At 43.4% G+C, this 23,667-nt stretch overlaps 1 protein-coding gene across 3 annotated transcripts in view; it reads left to right on the forward strand.

Moving 5' to 3' along the window:
• Positions 1-10,797: 10,797 nt before the first annotated feature.
• Positions 10,798-23,667, forward strand: part of NAA25 (N-alpha-acetyltransferase 25, NatB auxiliary subunit) — a 73,311-nt gene continuing 60,441 nt past the window's right edge. For 2 of the 3 annotated variants that reach the window (XM_036076628.2, XM_036076629.2), the window contains exon 1: positions 10,798-10,912. In XM_036076628.2, coding sequence (XP_035932521.1) covers positions 10,855-10,912 — 58 coding nt within the window. In that variant the 5' untranslated portion in view covers positions 10,798-10,854. Of the gene's footprint in view, positions 10,913-11,116; positions 11,260-23,667 lie in introns of those variants that run through there. The other variant, XM_078060953.1, reaches the window with a different exon arrangement.

Genomic DNA, 23,667 nt, shown 5'->3' on the forward strand with positions numbered 1-23,667 from the left:
GAATTGCTGGGCTGAGTTGTATGATATGTATTTATTTAACTTTTGCTTATTAAAAGTTCCAGCCCCCTACGTGCACATAAATATTTCCAGTTCTTGTAAGTTGGTGATTCTCAAGTACTTACAGTTTGTCTCATTTTTTTTTCCACCTACAAGTTTTGGGGTTCTATCTTCCTATATTTCTCAGTGACCCCAGGGGATGTCATAAGCTGGCCACCTGATGATTACCAAGAGGGGCTTAAACAATTGACAAGCTGGAAAGAGGAAATAGGACCTCTGCTAGGCAGTAAGGGTGGGGTGTAGGTAACTATTAGGGAGGCAACGAACAGTGTCTGCCACAGGAAGGGCACTCATCATACACATTTACCCTGTTGATGGAGATAGGACTTTCAGGGAGGGCTTTACACATACTTTTTGCTTGCCACTTTGCACACAGTCACAAGTATATTCATCTATTGCTGGAGACATAACTTGTGAAGCCCCTGCCCCTGCTAGAAACCAGTTTCCTAATCAAGATGCCAGGTTCCAAAATGTTTACATTATTTTGTCAGTTCTGAAGCAAGGGGCTAGGAAACTCAGCTGACATTGGGGGGACTCATACATATTCATAAGGAGAATGGAGATGGGACCTGAGTTCTCAGAGCATGCTGGGAAATTTCCCAGAGGGCCTGGTTACTAGGCAGAATTCTCAGGAGCTGCTGTTCCCTTTGCCTGATGACTTCCTCATCCCTCAGACTTTTGCACAGTGCCATTCTGGTTTTGAGAGGAGGAGACATCTTAGGATCACTTGCATTGTGGTCTGCTTTTAAGCTCTCAGGTCTTTCCCCCCCATGCTGCTTAGTAAAGTACTTCCCATTTCCTAGAGTGAAAAACATTAGTGCTTAAATCATATTTTTCAGAGGGTGGTTTGAGGGCTGGCAGGATTAGCATCCTTTGGGGCAGGGAAAATGCTTGTAAAAATGCCCAGACCCACTTTCCACCTACTGGGTACAAATTTCTGTGGTGGGGTCCCAAAATATTCATTTCAGAGGTTTGTGAGTGATTCTTGTGCTCAATGAAGTTAGAGAACCCTCTGGCTTAAATTATCAATTAAAGGAAAACTAACAACACAGACATATTCTTGAAACTATATCCACGGGCGCCTGGGTGGCTCAGGCAGTTAAGCATCTGCCTTTGGCTCAGGCCCTGATCCCAGGGTCCTGGGATTGAGCTCCTCATCAGGCTCCTTGCTCAGCAGGGAGCCTGCTTCTCCCTCTCCCACTTCCCCTTGCTTGTGTTCCCTCTCTCCTGTCTCTCTGTCAAATAAATCAATAAATCAATAAATCTTAAAAAAAAAAAAAAAAAAGGTAGATTCCTGTGACCCAACCACACCCATGGAATCCTAACTTCTGGATGGTGAGGTCTCATAATCTGTGATTTAAAATAAATAAATAAATAAATAAATAAATAAATAAATAAAAACAAATTGCACTTGAACCTTTGTCATAAATCCAGTGATCATCCAGTAGGAATCTATTTCTGGACTCTTTGTTCTACTGTTCTTTTTGTCTATCTTAAGCCAATACCACACTATCTTAATACCTGTAGCATTAAGATAGGTTTGAAATCTGGTAATGTAAATCCTCCTCCTTTGCTCCTTTTTTTCAAGATCTTTTATCTTGGCTATTTTAGGTCATTTACATTTGCATACAAAGTTTAGAATCAGTTTGCTAATGAATTTCCTGACTGGTTTTACTTATTTTTTTTTAAGATTTTATTTATTTATTTAATTGACAGAGAGAGCGAGAAAGAGAGAGACAGGGAGAGAGGAAACACAAGCAGGGGGAGAGGGAGAAGCAGGCTTCCCGCCGAGCAGGGAGCCGGACATGGGGCTCGATCCCAGGACCCCGGGACCATGACCTGATCACTCAACCAACTGAGCCACCCAGGCGCCCCTCCTGACTAGTTTTAATCTCTTATCTCTTATGCCTTATCTTACCAGAAAATTGACCACACAGTAGCACCATTTCCCAGAAGCTCCTTCATTTTAAATTGAGGACCAACTTCTTGGCATACAAGCCGCCAAATGCAGCTGACAGGGCTCTGAGTTCAGCAGCTCAAAGGCTGTATAGAGAAAAGTCTAGACTCAGAACACGAAGTCCAGCTAGCTTGGCAAATTCCTTATTTGTGACCCCCAGCTTTGACCTGCCCTTGAAAGGAGCCTGTAAACTGTTCCATGATTAGACAGAACTGCATATGGAAATTTAATGTATGATAAAGATGGCATTGTGTCCTTTGTGAAAAAGATGGATTATTCCATAAATGAGGTTTGGAGCAACTGGAAAAGATAAAATTGGAACCCTACTTAATTATTCACACTGAAATAAATTCCAAATAGATCAAAATACTTAGGAGAACTCAAAGTAATTTTAAAATAATATTGGAGTGAGGAAAGGCTGCAAAATATAAAACATTTCTTCATTGCAAAAAAACCCATATCCCCAAAATGAAAAGGCAAACAATACACTGGAAAAAAAAATTGAAACACCTGTTTATGGCTAAAGGTTCATTTCTGGGACGCCTAAGTGGCTCAGTCAGTTAAGTGTCTGCCTTCGGCTCAGGTCATGATCCCAGGGTCTAGGGATCGAGTCCCGCATCGGGCTCGCTGCTCAGTGGGGAGCCTGTTTCTACCTCTGCCTGCAGCTCCCCCTACTTGTGCAGTCTCTCTCCCTCTCTGACAAATAAATAAATAGAATCTTAAAAAAATAAATAAATAAAGGCTCATTTCCTTAATATATAAAGGAGGATGTCAATTAATAACAAAAGACTAACAATCTGAAAAAAATGAAAAAGGGACATGACCAGATTGATAAAAGAAAATGCATTACAAATTGGTCTTAAACAGACGAAAATAGGGTAAATATCATTCATAACCTGAGAAACATGAATTAGAATCACACTGAGATATCATTTTTCACTGTGAGATTGTCAAAGATACAAAAGATTGAGAGCACTCTGTGTGGCGAGGGAAACTGGCATTTCTGCACATTGGTTATGAGAATGCAAACTGATACAACCTTTGTGAGGAGCAATTAAAGAATATTTATTCAAATATTAAGTGAAAAGAACAACTTACAGAAGCATATGAATAGTATGATAACATTTATCAAAATTTTAAAGAAAGCGAAACTATCATGTTATTTATAGATACATACATATGCAATAAAAATATTAAGACATGGAAGGAAAAATACCAGCCAATAGCATAATAGTGGTTATCTATGGAGAGGTAGGGAGGGGGAGAGATAAAGAAATGTACATGTGGTATCAAGTTTATGCTTGCAAAATGTTAATATTTGTTAGATCTGTGTGAAATGTATGCACGGGTATTCTCTTTTACAGATCTTGAAATATTTGAGCATTTTTTAAATAAAAAATATAGCTTATAAGGGCACCTGGCTGGCTCAGTCGGTAGAGCATGCCACTCTTGATCTCAGGGTCATGCCACACTTGATCTCTTGGTCATGCCCATCTTGGGCATAGAGCTTACTTTAAAAAAAAAAAAAATAATAATAATAGGGGTTCCTGGGTAGCTCAGTCATTAAGCATCTGCCTTAGGCTCAGGTTATGATCCCAGGGTCCTGAGATCGAGCCCCGCTCCACGGGAAGTCTGCCTCTCCCGCTCCCCCTGCTTGTGTTCCCTCTCTCGGTGTGCCTCTCTCTGTCAAATAAATACATAAAATATTTTTTAAAAACATAAAAAATAAAATAATAATAATAATTACAATGAGATCCATCCCTTCTGAATTTGGAAAGTGGCCTGGGTAATTTGGCATTCCTGCGCCACCTGGTGGACTGAACTGGAAGTGCTGGGGTGGAGGAGACCTCCGAGAGGAAAATGAGTGAGGCCCAGGATCATACTGGGAATTACTGGCCAAACCAAGACCATGATCCTGATTCTTCAAACTCTTATTTCCCAGTTTTGTGTTTCTTTGCCTTGAACTCTACCTTTAATTCTGTGCCTACTTTGTACTTTCGGCCTTCTTTAGGCTGTTTGGACGTAAGCCTGTTTGATTTCAGAGCCAGAGCTGCTGTTCATTCTGTCAAAGTGCAGGAAATCAACTGGGAGAACAGTGAAATATATCACTTTTATTCTGTGAAGGATTAGGACTAGGTATTGAAACCTATTCATCAAGGGGGACCTGGCTGGCTTAGTCAGGAGAGCATGTGACGCTTGATCCTGGGGTCGTGAGTTCCAGTCCCATGTTGGGTGTAGGGATTACTAAAATAAATAAATAAATAAATAAACTTAAAAAAATATCCATCAAGTTGGAAAAGAAAAACTAGAAAAGTCATTGGGTGGAGACACTCACAATCAGTACATTCAAGTAATACAGCCCCCTATCTCATGTCGCCCAGCTAACTCTTCAGGCACAGCGTACTCATGTGCTTCACTGCCCTTGAGTGAGAGAGTTTCTCACCAGAGCAAATCTGACACCAAACAGGACAAGAATGAAGGGCGTACCCCCTTGTTCTAAGCCAAGAAAACAGAAACTACCATTGAATGAGTACCTGCTGTATGCGAAGCATTTCTCCATAATGTCAGCTCTAAAAATTCTTGAGTTCCAAATTGTACAGCAAGAAGCATGGGCTTTTGGCTCCCTTGAGGTCATCTCCTTTGTCACCTGAAATGATTCAGGTCTACCAAAGGGTGTGGAGGCTGCATCCCAGAAGCAGGTAAGGACAGGCCCAGAGCCAGGTCACTGCTTCAGCCTTAGGCACTGAGGACGAGGGGCAGGGATGGGAAAAGAGAAAGGCCAATTCATCTTACTTGGATGCCAAAAAGGCTTTTGGGGTGGAGGGAAAGTACTCCACAACAACAGTGACTCAAGGATCTAGAGGCCTCTGTTAAGGAGGTCCACAACGTCCGGGCTTTGCCAAGTTCAGGGAACAGTGCTGAGCCTGTCAGCGTTCTTCTGGGGCCAGACCAACAAAGGTAACCTGAGAATGTATCTCACTAACCACAGTCCTGGCCAGGAGCCTCATATGCGCCCCTACTTGAAGGTGCTGTGTTTTTCCATTCTGGGAAATTCTTAAAACGCAGGTGACTCACCAGCTATTTCATTTGCGCCAAAGATGAGCCCCAGCCCTCCTCCCCCCTCTCTCCTCTCCAAGTCCAACCTTGGCTTGGTCATACCTGGCCAAATTGTCTCAGAGTAATCCTGGGGTCAGTTTACCTAGGCTCTTGCCCTTCATTCTTGTTGGTTAGCATGATTTGGGGAGCACGGAGTTCTCCTTGGGATAGGGCTGCCAGATTTAGCAAATAAAAATACAAGACATCTGGTTAAACGTGAATTTCAGACAAATAGTGAATACCATTTGCTGTAAGTACTCCCAAATACTGCATTGTATTTTATCTGACATTGTATCCTGGGAGTATTTAAATTTCTCTCATTATCCCAGATCAGGGTTGACAAACTTTTTCTGTAAAGGACCAGACAGTAAGTGTTGTAGGCTCGTGGGCCACACTGCTGGGTCTCTGTTGCAACTACTCAACTCTGCTTTTGTAGCACCAAAGCAGCTATAGACAATGCATAAATAAATAGGTGTACTGTGTTATATAAAATGTTATTTATGGACATTGACCTTTGAATTTATGTAATTTTCACATGTCATGAAAGAGTCTTGTTTTGATTTTTTCCCCAGCCATTAAAACATATAAAAACCATTCTTAGCTTACAGGTTTGAAGAAAACTGGTAGAAAGCTAGATTTGACCGACAGGTCATAGTTTGCCTACCTCTGATCTAAAGTCAAAGAATCCAGGTACACCTGAGTGGCTCAGTCGGTTAAGCATCTAACTTTTTTTTTAAAATATTTTATTTATTTATTTGTCAGAGAGAGAGAGGCAGGCAGAGGGAGATGCAGGCTCCCTGCTGAGCAAGGAGCCTGAAGCGGGACTTGATTCCAGGACCCTGGGATCATGACCTGAGCCGAAGGCAGACGCTTAACGACTGAGCCACCCAGGCATCCCAAGCATCCAATTCTTGATTTCAGCTCAGGTCATGATCTTGGGGTCATGAGATTGAGCCCTGTGTTGGGCTCCGCACTTGGCATAGAGTCTGTTTGAGATTCTCTCTCTCCCTCTGCCCTTCCCCCCTGCACTCACACTCTCTCTCAAACAAATCAATCTTAAAAAAAAAAAATAACCAGCCAAAGAATCCAACTTTTGTCTGAATCCAAATCACCAGAGAATCGATTTGTAACAATATAGATTGCTAGGCCCCATTCCTAGAGTTTCTCTTCAGTAGGTCTGGGGCAGTGCCTAAAAATTTGCATTTCTAACACCTTCCCAGGTGATGCTGATGTTGCTAACTAAGGACCACACTTTGAGAACCACTGACCTAGAAGAATACCATTTCCCTGTAATGCCAACCTCTTTTTCTGGGATATTTTATTTTATTTTTTTTTTAAAGAATTTTTTTTAAAAGATTTTATTTATTTATTTATTTATTTATTTATTTAGAGAGTGAGAGAGCGAGTTGGGGGAGGAGCAGGGGGAGAGGAGGAGAGAGAATTTTAAGCAGACTCCGCGCTGAATGCCGAGCCCGACATGGGGAGGGATCCCATGATCCTGAGATCACAACCTGAGCTGAAACCAAGAGTCAGATGCCCAATTGACTGAGCCCCCCAGGTGCCCTAAAGATTTTTTTTTTTTAAAGATTTTATTTATTTATTTGAGAGAGAGAGAGAGCATGAGAAGGGGGGATGGTCAGAGGGAGAAGCAGGCTCTCTGATGAGCAGGGAGCGGGACATGGGACTCGATTCCGGGACTCCAGGATCATGACCTGAGCCAAAGGCAGTCGCTTAACCGACTGAGCCACCCAGGCACCCTGCCCCAAAGATTTTTACTTTTAAGTAATCTCTACACCCAACATGGGGCTTGAATTTATAACCGGGAGATCAAGAGTTGCACGCTGCACTGACTGAAAGAGCCAGGCACCCCTATCTGGGGTATTTTAAAGCCTCCTCAGCCTTAGGAATGATTTTCCATGAGCATCACAGATTATATCTTTGTTGGAGACCCTCCCATTCTCTGTAAGAATTTCTCCTTGCACTTGCTACTGGAATTTTCTCCTTTAGCTAGCCTTGGGATGGAGTTGGGCTGAGAGTTTCTAATACATTTGGTTTAAAAAAAAATAGCTCTCCCCAAGTATTAAAAATTATGCATTTAAAAATCTTTTATTTTATTTTGTGGGGCACCTGGCCGGCTCAGTCAGTAGAGCATGTGACACTTGATTTCAGGGTCATGAGTTCGAGCCCCACCTTGGGGGGACTTAAAAAAAGAGATTACTTAAAAGAAGAAAAAAAATCTTTTTTTTTTTGTGAGTAATTTTAGATTTACAGAAAAGTTGAAAAGAGGGTAAAGTTTACATATACTCCTCACCCAGTTTTTTTTTTTTTTTAAGATTTTATTAACTTATTTTAGAGAGAGACAGCGTGCACCATTCACGCGCGGGGGGGGGGGGGTAGGGGGAGCAGAGGGGGAGGGAGAGGGAAAGAATCTCAAGCTAACTTGTGCTGAGGGCAGAGCCTGACCTGGGGCTCGATCTCATGACCCTGCGATCATGACCTGAGCCTGAACCAAGAGTGGGATGTTTAATGGACTGAGCCACCCAGCTGCCCATCACCCAGTTTTCTTCAATGTTAACATCTTACGTGTACATTTATCAAAACCAAGAGGCCAACATTAGTACAACACTATTAACTAAACTCTAGACCTTATTTGAATTTCAACTGTTTTTCCACAATGCCCTTTTTCTGTCCCAGGATCCCAACCAGGATACCACATTACTTTAGTTGGCATGTCTCCTTAGGTTCCTCTGGTCTATGACAGTTTCTCTGTTTCCTTATTTTTCATGACCTTGACAGTTTTGAAGAGTACTGGTCAGACATTATGTAGAATGTCACTCAAATTGGATTTGTTTAACGTTTTCCTCCTGATTACTCTGGGATTATGGCTTTTCTGGAAAAATACTACAGAAGCAAAGCTCCTTTCTCATCATCTCATGTTGGGGTACATGTTATGAACATGAATCATTACTGGTACCGTTAACTTTGATCACTTAGTTAAGGTGGTTCTTATAGGTTTCTCAACTGCGAAGTTTTTCTTTTCTATACTTAACTCTTTGGAAACTGGTCAATAATTCCAGGGTGTGGATTTGGGAGTGAGACCACCACAAATTTTACCACAGACTTACTGTGTGATGTTGGGCAAGTTACCTGATATCTCTCTGTTTCAAAATTTTCATTTTAAGATGAAGATCGAAATGGTGCCCATTCCACCAGTTTGTAAGAGTGAAATGAGAAGATGTATGTAAAAGAGCTTAGCACAGTCTCTGGCATGTAAGTGCTCACTGATGCACACTATGATTATTATTACTATCATCACTAGTTTTTTTCTAGGCATTTAAAAAAAATTTTAATAGCAATTGTTAACTTGCTGTTATGGTAGATTCTAAAGACTTTTGATGGGTGCCTGGCTGGTTCAGTCGGTAGAGCATGCGACTTTTTTTTAAAATGAACATATAATGTATTATTTGTTTCAGGGGTCTTTTTTTTTTTTTTTAAGATTTTATTCATCCATTTGACACAGAGAGAGAGAGAGAGACAGAGAGAGAGAGCATGCGGGAGCACAAGCAGGGGGAGCGGCAGAGGGAGAGGGAGAAGCAGACTCCCCACAGAGCAGAGAGCCAGATGCGGGGCTTGATCCCAGGACCTTGGGATCGTGACCTGAGGTGAAGGAAGCCGCTTAACCAACTGAGCCACCCATGTGCCCCATTTTTTCTTTTCTTTTTTTTTTGAGCATGTGACTCTTGATCTCAGAGTTATTAAGTTCAAGCCCCATACTGGGTATAGAGATTACTTAAAAATAATATCTTTTTTTTTTTAAATAAAATCTTAATAAAAAAGTAAATAGGGGCGCCTGGCTGGCTCAGTTGGTTAAGCGTCTGCCTTCGGCTCCGGTCGTGATCCTGGGGTCCTGGGATCGAGTCCCACATCGGGTTCCCTGCTCAGCGGGAAGCCTGCTTCTCCCTCTGCCTGCCGCACTCTCCCTCTCTCTCTGACAAATAAATAAACAAAATCTTTAAAAACAAAAGTAAATAAAAACTTTTGATCTAGATGCTTTAATTAGTATTTTTCTTTCTTTCCTTTTTTTTTTTTTAAAGATTTTATTTATTTGTCAGAGAGAAAGAGCGCACAAGCAGGGAGAGTGGCAGGCAGAGGGAGTAGCAGGCTCCCCGCTGAGCAAGGAGCCTGATGTGAGACAAATTAGTATTTTTCAGAGGGTCCTCAGATTGAATTAGCATGTCTGGGAGTAGGATCCAGGAAACTCATGTTTATCAAGTTTCCCAAGGGATTCTGATGTGCACTAAAGTTGGAGAATCATTTCCTTGGACACTAAAAAGCCCAGAAACGGAGAGGGAAGGAACATCAGTAGAATGGATCAACCCCAGCTGGTCAAGGATGACACTGGGGACACTGTAGTGCAGGGCATGACTCTGGTTCTCTACTCAGAAAGACCTGAGTTTGAATCATAGTGACTAGTGTGGCCTTACCTTAGGTTATGACTCTCCTGAGCCTGGCACACCTAAGTGGCTCCCTCCCTCTTCAAGTCTTCAACAATTACACTTTTTCAGCTAGGCTTTCCCTGACCCCATTATACATATAAAATTGCCTCCCTCCTGCACTCTCCAGTCCCTGTTTTACTTTTCTCAGAATCATTTATCACCACCTAATATGCTATCTATTTTCTTTGTCTCTCCCACTACAAGTAAAGCTCCATGAAAACTTTGTCTATTTATTGATGGAGCCTCCGTGCCTAAAAACAAAGCATGGCACATAATAGGCATTCAATAACTATGTGTTGTATGAATTGATTTACTTTTTCCCTCCAGTTTTACTGGGGTATAATTGACAAACTGACTGCATTACTATTTTTTTTTTTCTAAGATTTTATTTATTTGACAGAGAGAGAGACTGCGAGAGAGGGAACACAAGCAGGGGGAGTGGGAGAGGGAGAAGCAGGCTTCCCGGCAAGCAGGGAGCCCCATTTGGGGCTCTATCCCAGGGCTCTGGGATCATGACCTGAGCCGAAGGCAGACGCTCAACGAGTGAGCCACGCACGCGCCCCTGACTGCATTACTATTAATCTAGGATGCTTCTTAGCTGGTTGAGCCCCAGGCGAGGGGTGAAGGGATCTTGAACTTTTCAGGCTTATTTTTACCGTTGATCAGCATCCTTCCCCCCCCTCCCGCCCCCTTTTTAAGTAAGCTCTGTGCCCTAGGTGGGGCTTGAACTCATCAACCCCAAGATCAAGACTCTCATGCTCTACCCATTGAGCCAGTCAGGCACCCCAGATCGGACAGACCCCTTTTCCCCACTTGTCCCTTGGGTCAGTCTCCCAGAGGAGTTCCTGGTTCCTCAACAATTGGTCACAGACAAGTCTAACTGGTCCTCCCTCGGACACAGGATAAATACGATAAGCAGGAGCAGCCGAGCCCCAACTTTGACCAAGAGTTTCTCCCCTCCTTTCCTCACTACCCAGTACGTGACTCGGAAGGGATTTCAATACCAACAGCCGTCTTTTTCACCCAGGTTGATTCCATCTGGCCAAAGGAGGAAAGTTTCCTATTGAAGAAGCCACTGCGGTACGGGTAGGGGTCCGCGGGCCGGAGGGCTTCCCTTTCCGCGCAGGAACGTTCAGTCGCAGCCCCGCGACTATCGCGATAGAAGAGCGGGATCGGCGCTGGCCCTTTAACAGCCCCTTCCCGAGGGCCTGCCCCGCGCGTGCGCACTGCGGTTCTGCGCTTGTCATCATGGCGACGCGGGGCCATGTGCAGGACCCTAACGACAGGCGCCTCCGGCCCATTTACGGTGAGTGCCTGGGGCCAGCCTCTTGTCGGCCGGACGCGTCGAGAGCTGCTGAGGCCGAGGCGAAGGTCCAGGAGGGGCGCTGAGGGGGCGGGCGCGGAGCTGGCAGGCGCGGGGGGCGGACCGCGCGCGCCTCTAGGCCGCAGCCCCGGGCCTCGCGTAAGCGCTGGCCGGGCCTTCCTGAGCCCAGCGGTGGCAGCGGCGCGGTCCAGGCAGCGTCTGGTCAGCAGAGCTGGCCCGACGTGCAGGCCGTGTGAGACACACTCTCGCTGAGACGTGCGCTGCCCGCAGGCTGCGTTGTTAATGCCGCACTAAGGAAGACCCAGGATTTCAGGTGGATCCCAAGCCAGGTGAAAGCTGGCTCCGGCACGAGGGTGCGACACTCTGCTTGAGGGAAAATTCCTCGCTAAAGACTTTTTACTTAGGAGAACCGGGCCTAGGGGGTCGTCTGACAAGCTGTGCTCGGTGCACATGGAGAAACAGGTCCAAAGAGGGGAAGGGGCTTATGCAAGGTCACCCAGATCGAGTGAGGAGCAGGCCCTATTCGAGGCTCCCAATCCAGAGCTCTTTGGTGGAGAAACAGCTGCTCTGGGCGCACGTGGGAGGCGGGGTGGGGGGGTCGTGGGCCCAAAATAGCGGTGAAGAGACCGTGTTAGCTCTTGTCAGAGGGGCATGCAGGGCTGCTGCAGGGCTTTTCCTCTCTGCAGCTTCTCTGGTTTTCTCTGCAGCTTCCCTTGTGCTTGCTAAGTGGATCCCCCTCGTTAACGCTTACCTCAACTCTCAGGCTTTCAGACCTTGATGTCATCCTGCTACCCGGCTGTGAAAAATCAACAGATTTGAGTCAGGGAGAAACACCTTTTCAGTAACCAGGATGTTCTGTAATTGGGCAGTGGTCCTTTTTGCAATTCCTCTCTCTCCTCATAGATAGTTGGTCTGTCTTAGTCAACAGTGAGGAAGGCTTCAAGGTCAATGGTTTTTGCCAAACTAGACCTCGAGCTTATAGTGTAAATGTTACTAAATGGAGGTTTCTCCACATGGCTGAGATCATTCAACTTTTTTGGAGGAGGGGGCAACTTTATTTCTGGCACAGTTGGTCCTGCTTTTAAAATTTGTATGATGCTTTACTCACATCTCATTTGATTCTAGCAACAACCTGTGAGGTGGGAAATAATAGCTAATGTATATAGACCAATTATTATGTTATTCTCTGTGATTGGCCCTTCGTATGGCTTATCTTATTTAATATTCACACATTCTCATGAAGTAGTTTTTTTCCAGTCCTGCAAATCGTCCCCCTCCTTTTCTCCCCACAGATGAGAAAAATGGGGCTTTGTTGATATTGTCTAATTTGCCTAAGGTCATTCAGCTAACATTTGATGGAGCTAGGATCCTAACCCCAGTGTCCCAAGCTCACCCTCTTAACCACTGCTAGAAAATTCCTCACTTTAAGCTGAAGACACTGACTTGCCAAAGGTCACACAGGTGGTGAGTGGCAGAGATAGGACTCTTACTTCCATTTCCCCATGGTGTATGTTACCATACCCTCCAGTATATATTTTCAGAGGGCAGGGATGAAATAAGGATGATTGAGGGTAGGAACTGAATCCAGCCAGGGTTCACAGTTTCTAGCTTATTATGACTCTCTGCGGCAGCAGCTACCGGCAGACTTTTTTTTTTTTAAGTTTTATTTATTTAAGTAATCTCTTCACTCATCGTGGGGCTAGAACTCACGACCCCGAGATCGACCCCAAGATCGAGTCGTGTGCTCCTCCTACTGAGCAACCAGGTGCCCCCCTCCTTTAAACTAAAAAGATTCAGTACTTTTCTTTTTTTAATTTAAATTCTAGTTAGCTAACATGCAGTGCAATACTGGTTTCAGGAGTAGTACTCAGTGATTCATCACTTACATACAACAAACACTCAGTGCTCATCATAACAAGTCCCCTCCTGAATACCCATCACCCATCTAGCCCATCCCTTACCCACCAGATTCAGTACCTTTTTTTTAAAGATTTATTTATCTATTTGAGAGAGAGCACTCATGTGCTTGGAGGAAGGGGCATGGTGGGGGGGGGGGGGAGAAGCAGAGGGAGAGGGAGAAAAAAGAAACCCAAGCAGACTCTGCATATGGAGCCTGACTCAGGCTCGATTCCAGGACCTAGAGATCATGACCTGAGCTGAAATCAAGAGTCTGATGCTTAGCTGACTGCACCATCTAGGTGCCCCGAAGACTCAGTATTTTTGAGAATAATTGGATTTCTAAAATTGTTCTTGAGGACCAAAGAAAATGCCTTTGGTGTCCCATAAGTCATTTAGAAATAACAGTGTTTTGAACTACTCAGTAAGAAAAATCTTGTCCATTTCACGTTGCTAAACATTAGGATATGTTAACTAGAAGTGACAGGTTGTATTGTCAAAACTGAAGCCAGAATTATGTAGCTTTTGTTATAGTTCATGGGGCGAGTATTAGAAGAAGCTTCCTTTAAGAATTTCAAGCAATTAGGGGCGCCTGGGTGGCTCAGTTGGTTAAGCGACTGCCTTCAGCTCTGGTCATGATCCTGGAGTCCCAGGATCTAGCCCTGAATCTGGCTCCCTGCTCAGCGGGGAGTCTGCTTCTCCCTCCGACCCTCCCCCCCCTCATGTGCTCTCTCTTTCTCTCTCTCATTCTCTTTCTCTCAAATAAATAAATCTTTAAAAAAAAAATTTCAAGGCAATTAATATCAACTGGCAGGAACAGGAAAAGAGAGGGTACCAACTGTCCTTGACTTCAGCACTTTTGACCTCCAAACTTTGGGACAGCCCAGGCTTTTGTGTTTAAATATATTAGTACCCCTAAACCAGTATTGTTCCTTGAATTCAGACATTCATTAGCTGGTAAATGAAAAGCTTATGCTTGGTAGGTAGTGCTTGCCCACCAGCCAGAAGTTCAACAACTGTCAGCATTAATTGAGTGCTTGTTTGTATGCTAACTGTCCTATTAGGTAGTAAGATTATTGTGATCATAGTAGTAAACTAAAGGCCAGAGATTAAATTGCTCAGAGTTACAGCTGGTAAGTTGTCGATCTGGGATTAGAACACAGGCATTGCCACTGAGAGCCCAGCTCTTCACTGAGTTCAGAATTAGCAGCATCACTATCTTTGTACAGCATTATTTGTACTGCCAAGGTTTTAGCATTTTACAACTGTTGGAAGCTGCCTGTAACCTCAGCTCTTGCTGAATATTGTTTAGGGTAGAAGTGGACAGTACTGTATGGGTGATTAACTGTGAAATTGTGGTGGGTTGAAATTATATTTTCATTGTCCAGGTTTAGAATAACTTTTCAGAAAGCTCATTAGTTGAAACATCTTCAGAGTGCTTCTCATTATTCATAAATTGGTAAGTTTAGGTATTATATTTTTAGTGTTTGAAAACCACGCCTGACCTTACTAGAACACCTACTTTATTCATTTTCCTTTTGCTAAAATTATTGTCTTGTGCTATGTGGTTCTTTACAGATTTTGTACTCTGACATGACTTGCTGAGCCCCAATGCTTTTTTCTACCATTATTATTAATTTAAAAATGTTTTTAGTGGCTAGGGGGACAATCAGGGTGGAAGTGATGGTCAGGTATGGCACGTCATAAATTTGTGTAGAATACAGGAATTGGGGCGCCTGGGTGGCTCAGTCGTTAAGCGTCTGCCTTCGGCTCAGGTCATGATTCCAGGTCCTGGGATCGAGCCCCACATCGGGCTCCCTGCTCGGCGGGAAGCCTGCTTCTCCCTCTCCCACTCCCCCTGCTTGTATTCCCTCTCTCGCTGTGTCTCTCTCCGTCAAATAAATAAATAAAATCTTTAAAAAAAAAAAAAAAAAGAATACAGGAATTGCTAGGTCAGCAATTGTAAAGTAGAGACGTTTCAAAGGAAAAATATTCTCATAGTTTTTAGAATGCACATACTTTTTTTTTTTTTTTTTTAAAGATTTTATTTATTTATCTGACAGAGAGAAAGACAGCGAGAGAGGGAACACAAGCAGGGGGAGTGGGAGAGGGAGAAGCAGGCCTCCCGCTGAGCAGGGAGCCCGACATGGGGCTCGATCCCAGGACCCTGAGATCATGACCCGAGCCGAAGGCAGATGCTTCATGACTGAGCCACTCAGGTGCCCCTAGAATGCACATACATATTTTTATTTACTTTCCTGGCACACGATCTTTTGTTCTAATCTGTCTTACTGGCTTCCAGTCTTGCTATAGTCTGGGTGAGGTGTAACATACTTCCTAGCTGTGTTTCCTGAATGATAGTGACTTTTTAGTGAGTTAAGACGTTTCCCTTTGGTGCCTGGACAACTCCAGGTAATTATTCTGCTATAGTTAATTAGTAAATGCTCCCAAGTCCTCAATCCAATGTGGTATTTATTCTGAGCCTTCTGTTGGGCATTGTTAGCCCTGCAAGTCATGTCCTGTTTTCCCTGAGGAGTGGCAGGGCATCTTGGTGAGTGAAGATTATCTTGTCCTTCTTTAGAAAAGTCACTTGGTATAACCTGTTTTCTTTTTTTTTTTTAATTATTATGACCATTTAAAAAGGTCTGACTTAGACCTATACATTCTAAAGCATTTTAGACTTAAAAGAATGATTTTTATGCACAGAAAATTCCTAAAAGAATACATAGAGTAGAGCATGGTGAGAGCATAGGTCAGGTTTAAGAGACTAATGCTTTTCATGTTATGCCCGTATGAACTGTTCAGATTTTTTTTTTTTTAATTATTATTCTTTAACCATGGCTTGCACTGTTTGTTATTTAAAAAATTAGTTGGGGCACCTTGGTGGCTCAGTTGGTTGAACGTCTGACTCTTGGTCTTAACTCAAGTCTTGATCTCGGGGTCATGAGTTTGAGCCCTGCATTGGGTGCCATGCTGAGCGTGGAGCAGAGTCTCCTTAAAAAAAAAATTAGTTGAGGGGTGCCTGGCTGGCTCAGTTGGAAGAGCATGCGACTCTTGATCTCAGGGTTGTGAGTTCGAGCCCCCCATTGGGTGTAGAGATTACTTAAATAAATAAAACTTGGGAAAAAAAAGAAAGCTTTAAAAAATTAGTGGAAAAGATTTTTTAAAAACTTAATAGTATGAAGGGGCGCCTGGGTGGCTCAGTCGTTAAGCGTCTGCCTTCGGCTCAGGTCATGATCTCAGGGTCCTGGGATCGAGCCCCACGTCGGGCTCCCTGCTCAGCGGGAAGCCTGCTTCTCCCTCTCCCACTCCCCCTGCTTGTGTTCCCTCTCTCGCTGTGCCTCTCTCTGTCAAATAAATAAATAAAATCTTAAAAAAAAAAACAACAACTTAATAGTATGAAGCCATCACTAATCATTGGTTCTTTGAACTTACTGTTGTGTTGTAGTCACTTTGTATGTATGCATCTCTCATTTTCCTGATAGACTACTCAATTTCTAGAAGACTTTTTTTTCCCCTATATGGTTTGTTCATTTCTGTATTCCTTTCTTCATTCACCTTATTTATTGAGGGCCCAGTATGCGCTAGGCACAATGTAGATTCAGGGAATGAGTGAGTACCAAACAGCAAAGCAGAGACATGATTTCTGCTTTCAAGGAGATTGTAGTTTCAACAGATTTCTTAAAAATAATGGTACACATAGTCATTACAGTTGTGTTAAGAGCACACACACACACACACACACACACACACACAGTTAGGGGGCGGCAGAGGGAGAGGAAGAAGAGCAGGAAGCCTGACGCAGTGCTCTGTCCCAGGACCCCGGTTTCATGACCTGAGCCAAAGGCAGGTGCTTGACTGACTGAGCCACCCAGGTGCCCTGTGTTAAGAGCTTTGAAGGAAAAATGTAGGTTCCCATGAGTGCATACAATGTGGGCATCTGAGCATCGGGGACAAGACAAGAAAAAGTTCCCTATGGAAGTGACATCTTACTTTGAACATGAAAGAAGAGCAGAGGTTAGTCAGGCAATGATGGAGGGAGCGTGTAAAAAGGAGCTTGCTCCACCTGAGGACCTAAGAAAAGGCTTATGTGTTGGCAATACAGAGGTTGGTTGAGATGAGGCTACTGTGGTAGACAGACTCAGCTTTGTAAGCCATTTTAAGAATTTTGAAATTTGTTTTAAAGATAGCGGGAAGCAGTGAAGAGATTTAACCAGGAGAGTGAGGTGATCAGGCTTGCAGTTTAAAAACATAGCTCTGAATATTCTGAGGGAAATAGTTTAAAAGGGGGCAAATGTAGGCTGTGAGGTAATTGGTTAGGAGGCATCATTCCTTTTTAAATTTAATCCCTCCCAGTCATCTTGCGAGTAGTAGGTATTTAACAAAATTTGTTGACTGAAGGAATGTTTCACCTACAATTTGTATTCTTGGTAAAAGCAAGGCTCCTATTCCAGAGCATTTAGAATTTTAAGCAAAGGGGCACCTGGGTGGCTCAGTCGGTTAAGCGACTACCTTCAGCTCAGGTCATGACCCTAGGGTCCTGGGATCGAGCCCCGCATTGGGCTCCCTGCTCGGCGGGAAGCCTGCTTCTCCCTCTCCCACTCCCCCTGCTTGTGTTCCCTCTCTTGCTGTCTCTCTCTCTCTCTCTCTGTCAATTAAATAAATAAATAAAATCTTTAAAAAAAAAATTTTTAAGCAAAGATGGAGCTATGTTGTATTCAGTCTTTTTTTCTAAATTGGAGCAATATCTTCAGTAGTCTTTGTTTTTTTTTTTTTTTTTTTAAAGATTTTATTTATTTTCTTGACAGAGAGAGACATAGCGAGAGCAGGAACACAAGCAGGGGGAGTGGGAGAGGGAGAAGCAGGCTTCCCGCAGAGCGGGGAGCCCGATGTGGGACTCGATCCCAGGACCCTGGGATCATGACCTGAGCCGAAGGCAGACGCTTAACGACTGAGCCACCCAGGCGCCCTCTTCAGTAGTCTTTGAAGCTCTTGTAGGAAGTGGAAACAGTGTAGGTTGTCATTTTAGCTGCCCTAGAGACTTCCACAACAGCTGCAAGAACACACAGCCTAAAAGCTTGCTTGCTTTTTTTTTTTTTTTTTTTTTTTTTGACAAGACTGATCTCTCTTTTTTAAAGTAAGCTCTATGCCCGACATGGGCATATGCCCGACTCATGACCCTCAAGATCAAGAGGCGCATGCTCCACAGACTGAGCCATGAGCCAGCCAGGCGCCCTAAGACTGATCTCTTTCTTACTCTCAGTATCCCTAAGTATGATTGGACAAATTAATCCCAGGGCCTCTTCTACCAGGCAAGTAGGCCCGCATGTGTCAGGGCCTACTGCTGTCTGCATATGTAAGGAAGAGTCACTTCTGTTCAAATTGTTACCCAGGAAGGTGGCTGGCTTAGTCATTTAACAGATTTTGATAGTCTCTTGCCAATGATTTAACCCAGTGTTTTCCAAATTTCTATCGTTCTTCCATCCAGTGTGATGATTCTAGCTTTATTTAGTATTATCTGTGCTATTATTTACTTAATATTTTTCTCTAACTTGATTTTTAACTTAAATTTATTTAAAAATAATCTATATCATTATCATTAATGGAGGACCTGTCACTTGTGCTGAGAAAACAAAATGATAAAAATAAGATGAAAACAAAACAATGTTGTTAAAGTCTTAACTAGATTCTGATATTTGTGTAGCTTTGAGTCTGAAGTCTGTTCCTTTGCTGTTAAAAGAAAAAACATTAGAAAGTATTAAAGAAGTGACTGGCTCAGTTGGAAGAGCATTCAGCTCTTGATCTTGGGGTCGTGAGTTCGAGCCCATGTTGAATGTAGAGATTACATTAAAATCTTAAGGGAAAAAAAAGTATTAAAGAAGTGACTGGCTAACCCTAAACTGAGACTGTCTCTTTAATACAAGGGAAACATTGGAAGAGATCAACTTCTCACTGTGTTACCTAGTGCTGACTGCAAGGACCACCTAAAAACATTTCACTCAGAGAGTGGTACCCATGTTTTGCAAACATTGCTTTCATCTATGCATCATCATCTTTTTTTTTTTTTTTTTTTTAAAGATTCTATTTATTTATTTGACAGAGAGAGACACAGCGAGAGAGGGAACACAAGCAGGGGGAGTGGGAGAGGGAGAAGCAGGCTTCCTGCTGAGCAGGGAGCCCGATGCGGGGCTTGGTCCCAGGACCCCGGGATCATGACCTGAGCCAAAGGCAGACGCTTAACCATCTGAGCCACCCAGGCGCCCCTATGCATCATCATCTTACTGTTTCCTGTGCCTGATTTGTGGATGGCTGATTTTGGCTTATTCCTGTTATTAAGGGAACACCAGGCCTCATGGTCAAACCACAGTTACCATTGAATAAGTTTTGTTTGTTTATTTATTTATTTATTTAGAGAGAGAGAGGAGGGAAGAGGGAGACAAAAACACTAGTACACTCCACGCTGAGCGTGGAGCCTGACACGGGGCTTGATCCCATGACCCTGAGATCATGGACTCAGCTGAAACCAAGAGTCGGATGCTCAACTGACTGTGTCACCCAGGGGCCCCACCTTTGAGTAAGTTTTAAAACAACTTACTAAAAAGACAGATTTAGGATATCAATTTATATATTTATTATTTTTAATTAATTTTTTTTTAGAGGAGAGGGACAGAAGGAGAAAGAATTTTTTTTTTTTTTTTAAGATTTTATTTATTTATTTGACAGAGAGATAGAGAGCACAAATTGGCAGAGCGGCAGGCAGAGGGAGAGGGAGAAGCAGGCTCTCCGCTGAGCAGGGAGCCTGACGTGGGGCTCGATCCCAGGACCCTGGGATCATGACCTGAGCCGAAGGCAGATGCTTAATGACTGAGCCACCCAGGCGCCCCGAGAAAGAGAATCTTAAGCAGGCTCATGCCCAGTATGGAGCTGGATGCGGGGCTCAGTCTCATGGCCCTGAGATCATGACCTGAGCCAAAATCAAGTTGGAGGCTTAACCTACTGAGCCACCCAGGGGCTCTGGGATATTGTTTTTATTGGCCTGTTTTCTCCAAGGGCTACCTAATTTATATTCCAGAGTCAGTAATGTAAAACGAAAATAGACTTTTACCATCTAGGCATCCAGGAAGGGGGAGCCTGACAGCAGACTGGCTGAATGTAGGGGAGTGTCTTAGTTAAACTTTTGGGTGCTGCAAGGAGCGGAAGCCCATTGACAGAAGCTTAGTGAAGGGGGCTTGCTATAAACCCTGGTGGGAGCCTAGAGCAGGGATGCAGTTTTCAGGGTTTGATGGAAACCGAAGATGGGGTGCCTGGGTGGCTTAGTCATTAAGCATCTGCCTTCGGCTCAGGTCATGATCCCAGGGTCCTGGGATCGAGCCCTATGTCAGGCTCCCTGCTCAGTGGGAAGCCTGCTTCTCCCTCTCCTACTCCTCCTGCTTGTGTTCCCTCTCTCGCTGTATCTGTCTCTGTCAAATAAATAAATAAAATCTTAAAAAAAAAAAAAACTGAAGAGCTGTCAGGATCTAAAGCTTTTTTTTTTTTAAGACTTTTAAAAATTTATTTGTCAGAGAGAGAGAGAGCACAAGCAGGGGGAGTGGCAGAGGGAGAAATAGGCTCCCCGCTGAGCAAGGAGCCCAATGTGGGACTTGATCACAGGATCCTGGGATCATGACTTGAGCCAAAGGCAGACACTTAACCACCTGAGCTGCCCAGGCATCCCTAAAGCTCCCCCCCCCCCACCGCCAATTTTCATCCGTGCTTTTATCTGTGTGGGTTTATTCTCTGCTTGGTTCTTCAGAGTTTTTTTTTTTTTTCCTGCCTACTCATCAGTTTACCCAGGGCCCAACATGTTGGCTATGTGGCCACACCAAGATGTGACCTCTCTTTACGAGCTTAAATTAATCAACACTGCCCTGCCCCCAATCCTTTGATAAAGATAAGTGACATTTTTAATACTTTTATAAATGTTATGTGAATGAAGAGGCAAGAGACAACTCCTTTTCTTCACTCCCCATCAACTAACTTGCATCCCCTAAGGCACCTTCAAAATGGAAATTCTGGAACTGCCACTGGTAATGTCAGACTAACAATATTTATTTCCTTCCAGATGAGGTTCCCCATAGTTTCTCACTCTGGCTTTGTGACTCAGTGTTGCAGTTACAGTTTACCAGGGAGAAACCTGATTTACCCTTGGGTTAATATCCACCCCACTGGCTGTAGTTACAAGGTCTAGACATGGTCATCCAATCCTACCCCTGCAGTAGAGGCAGTGGAAACCATTCCCAGAGAAGAGGGCATGGGCAGGTAAGTGCAGAGGGAAAGGTTAAATGCCCTTATAGTCCTGACCTCTGGTCTCATCCATTTATGGGCAGATCCTCAGAGCTGGGGTCTCATCACGGATGTTTAATTACTCTTCAGGGTATGCTCTAAAAACATGGAGTCTTACAGGAATGAGTCAGAAGTAACTTAGAACTGACTCAGAAAGAGGGACGCCTGGGTGGCTCAGTCGTTAAGCGTCTGCCTTCGGCTCAGGTCATGATCCCAGGGTCCTGGGATCGAGCCCCACATGGGGCTCCCTGCTCTGCGGGAAGCCTGCTTCTCTCTCTCCCACTCCCCCTGCTTGTGTTCCCTCTCTCGCTGTGTCTCTCTCTGTCAAATAAATAAATAAAATCTTTAAAAAAAAAAAAAAAAAGAACTGACTCAGAAAGAGATCAGCATATTATTAGGAAGAGAAAGTGTCCTTTATTGAGCTGAAATATCTCTGTCAGGTATTCTGTAAGGACAAATGATGGCATATTGGCTGAGCTATTTAAGAAAACTGGTGTTAGATATTTGGTAGTTAGGCCAAATTTGTATGCTTTTAGTTTTCTGGTTCTCCAGTCTCTCCACCTGAGTATTAGGTCTTTGATCTTCCTTTCTAGATTTTGATTGCCTCCACAGTGAGTCTGTCTCTTTTTGACCTTCCTCCCTAGATTGTGATTACCTCCAGAGTAGGGCTTCTTAATCTCTTCACCTAGCATATTTGGTGCTTATCTGTGTTATGGCATTGAAGAAAGACTGAAGAGATGAAACTCATGGGTTCATGTGGGTCTGTTTTAAGTTTTAGTCAAGTATTCATTGGAGGAAAATGGAATTCGTTAGGTAAAATGATAGTCTATTTCTGTTGTTTGGGGCACTCTGGGCCACCAGGGCCGTAGATTATTTTGAGTTCTTTATGCTTCCTTTGTCCCTATGCTGATTTGGGACCTTGATGGACAAAGTGGGACCATTAGAGGTAGTAGATTGTGAACTGGCCCGCATTCAATCATCTTTCTATAATTAGAACTGACAGCTACCACCCATGTTGCCCACCTATAACACTTCTCACTTTCCTTCTCTGGAAATGAATCTTTGCTTTGTGGGTGTGTGTGTCACACACATTTTGTTAATGTGCTTTATTTGTTAGAGCAGTTTCAGGTTTACAGAAAAAAGAGTGGAAAAGTACAGAGTTCCTATATATCCCCACACTCCCACTCCCTCCCCCCAGCTTCCCCTATTGTTAATATCTTGATTTAGTGTGGTACTTTGTTTCAGTTGCTGAGCCAATATGATAGGTTTTTTTATTTTTTTTTAAAGATTTTATTTATTTTTGAGAGAGAGAGAGGGCTCACGAGCATGAGTGGGGGAGGGGCAGAGGGAGAAGCAGAGTCCCTGCTGAGCAGGGAGCCCAATGCGGGACTCTATCCCAGGACCCTGGGATCATGACCTGAGCCACCCAGGTGCCCTGATAGGTTATTTTTAACTAATATACATAGTTTACTAGTTTACATTAGGGTTTATTCTTTGTGTTGTACCTTCTGTGGGTTTTGACAAAAGTATGATGACCTATATCCGTCATTACAGTATCATACAGAATAGTTTCACTGCACTAAAAATCCCCTGTGCTCCACCCATTCATCCCTCCCCCAGCCCCTGATGACCACTGATTGTTTTATTGTCTCTGTAATTTTTGCCTTTTCCAGAATGTCATATAATTGGAATCATATAGTATGTAGCCTTGTCAGATTGGCTTCTTTCACATAGCAATATGCATTTAAAGTTCCTGTGTTTTTTTGTGCCTTGATAGCTCATTTCTTTTTATCACTGAGTAATATTCTGTTGTACGACTCTATCACAATTTTGTTTATCCATTGGCCCATTGAAGGACATCTTGGTTGCTTCCAAGGTTTGGTAGTTGTAAATAAAGCTGCCGTAAACATTTGTGTGCAAGTTTTTGTGTGGAGGTAAGTTTTCAGCTTATTTGGGTAGATACCAAGGAGCATGATTGCTGATCAAATGGTAGAGTATGTTTAGCATTTGAAGAAACTGCCAGACTGTCTTCCAAGGTGGTTTTACCATTTTACCTTCCCAGCAGCACTGAGTGAGAGGTGCTGTTGTTCCATGTACTCACCAGCTTATTTTGAGTTATCTATGGCTCATCTGCCCCTACACTGATTTGGGACCTTGCTGAGCAAAGAGGGATCAGGTAGTAGTAGTAGTAGGTTGTGGACTGGCCTGTTTAGTCATTTTTCTATATTTAGAATTGACAGCTACCACCATTTCCCATTTATGACACTTCTCATTTTCTTCTAGATCTTCTCATCTAGAAATGAATCTTTTCTTTGGTTAGACTTTTGGATAATAATTGATTCCTTTTTTTCCGTAACACAATTTTATAACAGGTCTGAGAGATGACTATAGGAATATAAGATCGTATTCTGGACCATCCTAGCCACTTAGAATTAGAATTGGCACCATGATGTTTTTAATACTGAATTAAAATACTTTATGAAACATCTCATACCAGCCTATGCATTTTTCATATTTGC

The sequence above is a fragment of the Halichoerus grypus genome, chromosome 13 (genome assembly GCF_964656455.1).
Source record: "Halichoerus grypus chromosome 13, mHalGry1.hap1.1, whole genome shotgun sequence".
NCBI lineage: Eukaryota > Metazoa > Chordata > Mammalia > Carnivora > Phocidae > Halichoerus > Halichoerus grypus.